At 50.7% G+C, this 6,680-nt stretch overlaps 1 protein-coding gene across 1 annotated transcript in view; it reads right to left on the bottom strand.

Moving 5' to 3' along the window:
- Positions 1-1,082: 1,082 nt before the first annotated feature.
- The window catches only part of LOC147668822 (semaphorin-3B-like), a 233,109-nt gene continuing 227,511 nt past the window's right edge, over positions 1,083-6,680 (bottom strand). The window contains exon 18 of the mRNA XM_086948429.1: positions 1,083-1,808. Coding sequence (XP_086804555.1) covers positions 1,332-1,808 — 477 coding nt within the window. The 3' untranslated portion in view covers positions 1,083-1,331. The remainder of the gene's footprint in view (positions 1,809-6,680) is intronic.

The raw sequence follows: 6,680 nt of genomic DNA, 5'->3' as shown, positions 1-6,680 counted from the left end.
GACTTTCAGCTCCAGGATATTCTTGCGGATGATAGTGTGTTTTACAAATACATAACAACCCTAGAAGGTTTTGACTCTACTTTTGCTATTCTAAGTGTGCTGTTTTTTGCCAAATACTAGTGACCATTTGACAATCATACCTTAAGACTGTAGGGAAAATGAGGGTGATTTGGTAAATTTTCCATCAGTAGGCAATGATGGAATGGATTTGTAGCTGGAAGATTTTGTATAAACCTAGCACATCTGATAAAAACGTAAGCGATTCCCACAGATATAGAGAGAAATGTTGCCTATGACGCCACTCTCCAACCTTCAGGCTTAACATGTGCGTTCATTCCCAGAGTGAAACACGTGTTTGAGTCACTAAAGTTTCAACTGAGGGTGTGGCTTAATTATGGGGAATAAGGGTGATTGAAACGCACCTGTGATGATTACAGCCATGCTGATGAAATCAGAGGACATTCAATACACTTGTCAGACTTCCACCTATGATGTTCATATAACTACAATAACACACATTAAATACATCATTTGTTACTCAGTGAAACTGAAAATTCAGTCTTCAGCTCAGAATGGGATTGATGCATTCCTCACGGAATGACCAGGTCTGGATATATGACAACCATGGTGCCCAAGGCAGAGCTGAACAGTCAACACCTTTTGTAAAAGCAAAACTCAAATAAAACCCAACATGAGCATCAGAAATAAAACTAAATCGTCCCTTTGGAGTGTGGAGGCAGGGCGAGAGAAAAGGAGCACCACAAATGTGACCAAGCAACTTGCCATCACCAAAGGCTTGATATCAACATTTGGCCATCTGACTTTACCACAATGTTTCTCCCCCACAAAACATGTCCTTCGTGCTGGCACACAGGTTGAGCAAGCAGAGTGATAGAGGACCACCATAACCTGTTGGCGCCCAAGTCCAACACCAAGACCTGCTACAATCCCATACTTGGGCTCCATCTTTGGTTGCTTGGTGTCCAGAGATTCTGGAAGTTCGGCAGAGCATCCAACTGGCCTTGAGGAGGCTATGCGATAGTCCTCTGGATTTTTTTTGCCTGTCTTAATTTTACTTGTTTGCATCCTGGTAAGAGGGGTGCTTTGCTATCACTAAAGTGACTCTCCCCTACGAACTACATGTGTAAACGTTAATATTAAATAGCTGTTAGTGTTTTTAAGGGGGGAAGCTCATCTGGTGCCACAGTCCTCCAGGCATTAAGGTTTTGGCATACACTTCTGTTCAGAGTTCTGTGTATTTTGTCAACACAAAGTTTTTCATCTATGGAAACCTGACTGAAAAGGTACCAGGGGCAGAGATGAAGTGCTTGTCACCATATGGTTGCACTTCGAGGCCCTCGGTCAGCTCTTGATGTTTCATGAGTCCGTCGGTTCCTGGCTTTTCGCTTCTCCTCCAGGTGCTTCCACTTGTGGGCTTTGGCCCGTACATTAAGAGGTGGAAGTGCTGGAGGTGGCAAAGGCTTCTTTTTGGGTGGATGACTCTTTCGGCTCCACAGTTGTTCACATACTTGGTCCACTGTGTTGAGGGTGGAATGGTCGACCAGCTGAAGGAAATCTTGGTACCACACTTTGCGGGAACCCGGTGAAGATTGGCCACCTGTGGGACCTTCTTCCTGAGAGAATGAGTCGGCTTGTTGGGCCCCAATAACCTCCAGGGTTATGCGCATGAGGCTTTGTGTAAAGCCATGCTCAGTAGCATGGCACTGGTAGATGCCCCCATCTTTGCGCAGGATGCTGCGAAGAAGGATTCCCCGTTCAGTCTTCAAAACTCGCTCATCTAGATGAACCTAAGAATACAAGGATTGCAAGAAAAGTAAACTCACTCAGGTGGTCATATTTTATTTTCTTAATCCCAAGCATCCCAACCCATCCCAATATGGATAAGTCTTACACAACTAAATTAGAGAAGATAGATATTTAGTGTAACAAAGGCCCCTGTGCTCTGAGAGGTAGTGAATGAGTTTAACTGAGGAAGACATAGATCAAATTAGAAGACATAATGCAGACATTACTTTTGTAAATCAATCTTTTTCCTTAATACTGTTTGAAAACTTGTATAGACCATTCATCTACCATTTCATCCTAAACAAACCCCCCGCCTCCCGACAAGTACATTTAATATGTGTCTTTGACTTCTGGAGGGGGCTTTCATGACACCCCAAACCCACAATTCAGCAGCCAGGTAGAAGGGACAAGACGGTGCAAAATAGAGATATTCCTCTTTGGAATCTGACATCTGCTGAACCCACTTTCTCGGGGGTCGGTGTTCCTTGCTCTTTTTAGCTACATGACCTCTGATGTGTATATCAAATGCAACATGTCCTTCCCTATATACCCAAACACTGGCATAAAGAAGCTGTAAATCAGCTGGTTAATCCAACACTAGACTAACCAAAGGCTTTGTCTGCTGGCTTTCCAAACTATGAGTTACAAAGAGTGGGGTTCTCAAAATGCTATATCATGGCTCCTCATTGATACACAAAGGTGATATCCCTTGCCCTAAAAAGGCTACTTAAAAATGTCTCCAAGGAGGAGCCACTTGCTGCCTTGGACTTGTAAATTTGTCTCCACATCATGTTTACGAAGGTGGAAACTTGTAGGCATACACTTTGTAGTAAATTTACACTCTTAAATGGTGAATAGCCAAAATTAGTAAAGTAACTAGAAATTGTAAGACTACATTTACATATGTAGACGTACCCACGTGTAAATCTACCTTTGTGAATCGTCCGCACGGTGCTCGACAGGAGCTTCTTAAAGATAACTGCTGTGTTCAGTAGCAGTTTCTTTTCATAACCTGTATGTTTGCTAAAGTTCCCATTGCTTAAGGCTGTGTTTGCTATGAGTCGTTTTGTGATCACCATTGCATTGGTAGGAGTTTATTTGTAAGGCCCACTGTGAATAGTTGCAGTTTCTTTTTGGTAACCTATGTGTTTGGTAGGTGACCCATTGTGATAGCTGTTGTGTTTAGTAGGCGTTCTTATGTAACAACTACTTAAGTAAGTAGACATTCTTTTGTGATGAACAATAATTAAGAGATCTTTCTTTTTAGGTTTAAAGTATTTTATTGAAGCAGGGTAAAGAAGGAAACAACAGGGCAAGAAAAGAAAAACCACAGGTGCCCCACAATAAATGCATACAGTATATGAGATACATCAGAGCAGTTCAGTCCCGGCAATAGGCTCCTTCCGGCATGGATACACAGCTTGTGCGCCTGTGGTTAAGGACGGGGGGAGGGGGGGAGGGGAAGAGGGGGGAAGAAGAGGAGGGAAGGGGGGAATGGAGGGGGAAAAGAGGGGGGGGGAGGGAAAAGGGGTGGGGAAACAACCCTGCTCCACAACCTACCCAACCTACAAAACCCCCAACTACCACACCCCAACCCACCCCCTGTACTGTGCCAATGACCTCCGGCTCTCCCCTCATAGCGACTCTCCGGTCGACTCCGCTACTCAACGCCAACTCCGACCAGTCAGACAGGCGGATCTGGCGGCGGTGTCAGTCGTAGCAACCTAAGATACCTGGGGCAGGTGATCTCCCTGAACTCAGAACACAACAAGCTATGGAAAGGCGCCCACAGCTCCTCAAAAGCATCTGTATCCCCCAGTGCCACCAAGGACATCTTTTCCATGCCAAGGACATGCCACAATCTATGCAGCCAGCCGACAACAGTGGGAAGTGTGGTGGAGCGCCAGTGTATGAGAATGTTTTGCACCGCTGACCCTAAGGCTATCGCAATCTGTCTGCCCCTTCTAGACCTGAGGGGGTACATCAACCCATTCGGCAACCCCAGTAGGACATAGGCAGGGAACCGTGGCAGCTCTATCTCAAAACATTTGTCCACCTCACCAAGAACCTCCTCCCAATAAGAAGCCAAGAGGGGACAATCCCACAGTATGTGTGTAAGCGTGCCAGTGTGGCCACAGTTACGCCAGCACGTCCCCGGCAGTGATCTATCCATCTCATGTAATTTCTCAGGAGTGCGGTACCAGTATGTCGAAATTTTAGTGAAGGTCTCCGTGAGCCCCGTGTGATAGGCCGAGTGGCGTGAGCGGTAGGAGATGTGGTCCCATTCTGTGTGGCTCAACCCCCGTCCGAGCTCCCGTTCCCAGCGCTCCCTACCGGGGTTGTGAATGTAAAAGGGAGGGGGCTGCAGCATCTTGTACAAATCGGAGATAAGTTTAGCGTCCAACGTGCGAGTGATTAACCAGCGCTCGTACACCGTGATCTCCCGATCCGCCGATTCGCGCACTTGGGGTTGTAGTGCCCAGTGGCGCGCCTGCATATACCTCATGCGCTCCGTCTCAGGGAAGCCGTAGTCCCGCTGTAAGTCCCGAAAGGGGATGACACCCTCGGGGCCATATAGGTGATACAAAGTGCAACAGCGGGCCGCCCGCCAGCGATCGTAGGCACCAGGCTCCAGTCCCGGACCGAAGTCAGGATTGCCAATTAGCGGCGTGAAGGGAGAGGGAAAGGTAGTAAATTCATGCTTAGTGGCCACCGAGTCCCACACCCGGAGTGGTACACGTGTCACAAAAGATGCGTAGAGGTTAGGGGGCCGGTGTGACTGCCTCAAGAACGGCACCTCCTGTAGCGTTCTGCCCGCTACCGCCTGGTCCTGGAACAGCCAGTGTTTGTCCGACTCCCACCGGCTCCATTCCACCAGATAGCGAAGTTGGGCGGCCTGGAAGTATTTCCGTAAATCTGGTATCCCTAGCCCCCCAGATTCGGGCGCCAGCGTAGCAATGGTCCTCTTAATCCGCGGTCGACGGCCCTGCCACACAAACCGCGCAATGGCCGATTGAGTCTCTGCAAGCCACCCTGTGGGGGGCTGAAGCGGCAACGCCCTAAACAGGTATAGCACCTGAGGCAGGAGGGTCATCTTTACTGCGGCCACCCTACCGAGCAGCGACAACGTGCCCTTATCCCACCGGCCCAATTCCTCTCTGATTTTTGAGCTCAAAGCTGCATAATTGGCCGTGACCATCGTCGGGAGGGAGGGCGCCAACAGGATCCCTAAATACGGAATCCGGTCCCCGGACCAGCTCAGAGGATAAAGTCTCTGCAGTTCCGCCCTGGAGGCGCCGGTGAGCGAGATGTCGAGGGCAGCTGATTTCCCAAGGTTCACCTTAAAGCCCGCCACCGCGGCGAAGAGGTCCAATTCAGCAATGCAAGCCGGCAGCGACCTCCGCGGGTCATCGAGCGTCAAAATGACGTCATCTGCATACAGACTGATCGCGTGGGGAAATTCGCCCATCTTGACCCCGGCAATGTCGGGGTTCTGCCGAACCCTTTGAGCAAACGGCTCCATATAAAGAGCAAAGAGCAAAGGGGACAGAGGGCATCCCTGTCGCGTGCCCCGCTCTATGGGGAAGGGCCGGGAACTGCCCCTGTTCACTCGGACCACCGCGGATGGGAACCGGTAGCAGTTGAAGATCAAGTGCCGGAACTTCTCGCCTATCCCGAACTTGCCCAAGACCTTCTCCAGGTAGGGCCAGTGCACGGGAACTGCCCCCGTTCACTCGGACCACCGCGGATGGGAACCGGTAGCAGTTGAAGATCAAGTGCCGGAACTTCTCGCCTATCCCGAACTTGCCCAAGACCTTCTCCAGGTAGGGCCAGTGCACCCTGTCAAACGCCTTCTCCGCATCTATGGAAAGAAGCATTCTTTCCCCGGGGATCCTGGAGGCCTTCTCAAGAATATGAGTCACCCTCTTTGTGTTGTCCACTGTCTGTCTGCCAGGTACAAAGCCCGCCTGATCCGGGTCGACCATGCCCGGGAGATGAAGTGCCAGGCGTGCTGCCAATATGCTGGTGTACACTTTCAGGTCCGTATTCAGCAACGAGATAGGACGATAGGACCCACAGGCAGTCCTGTCCTTGCCCGGTTTTGGGATCGCGGAGACCGTGGCTTGCAGAAACTCAGGGGGAATGGCGCCCGGCTCTGCGAACGTGTTGAAAAGGCGAGTCAACAGGGGTGCTAGCTCCTGACAAAAAGTTTTATAAAACAGAGGGATGAAGCCATCCGGGCCCGGGGCCTTGCCCGGCTTGAGCCGGGAGATCGCCGTGACCACCTCCTCGATACGGATCTCCCGTTCCAGGTACTGGGCCTGATCCGGCGTCAACGAAGGGAGCTGCACCGACTCCAGATAGTCCGTTTCCATCTGGGCAGAAGGGGCCTCACCTGTGTAGAGATCTGCGTAAAAATTACGGAAAACATCCGCTATTTGCTCGTCCTCCGTGACCGAGCGTCCGGCCGGGGTAACCAACTCCTTCACTCGGTGCTGTTGGTGTTGCACCCTGAGCTTGTTGGCTAGGAGCCGTCCGCAGCGGTCGCCACCTGTATAATACTTGTGCTTCAGCCGAAGCATCGCGTATTCCGCCCGGTCCGTGTCCAGGGCAGACAAGAGTTTTCTGGCGGCTTTCAGCTGCCTCCAGATCCTGGGGGCTCCGGTTCTGTGATGAACCTGCTCCAGCTCCCGCACCTGCCGGGTAAGCTCGTCCCTTTTGAGCTGTCGGTCCTTGTTCTCCGCCGAGGAGAGAGCGATAAACTCGCCCCGAAGCACAGCCTTCAGGGCTGCCCATTGCGTCGCGCGGGAGGTGTCGTCATTATCATTTACGCGCTGAAATTCCGCAATGGCCGCACGAATCTGTTCCACCGT

Source organism: Lissotriton vulgaris, unplaced genomic scaffold (assembly GCF_964263255.1).
Source record: "Lissotriton vulgaris unplaced genomic scaffold, aLisVul1.2 SCAFFOLD_437, whole genome shotgun sequence".
NCBI lineage: Eukaryota > Metazoa > Chordata > Amphibia > Caudata > Salamandridae > Lissotriton > Lissotriton vulgaris.
The sequence above is the reverse complement of the archived record's forward strand: the minus strand, read 5'-3'. Positions and strand labels throughout refer to the sequence as shown.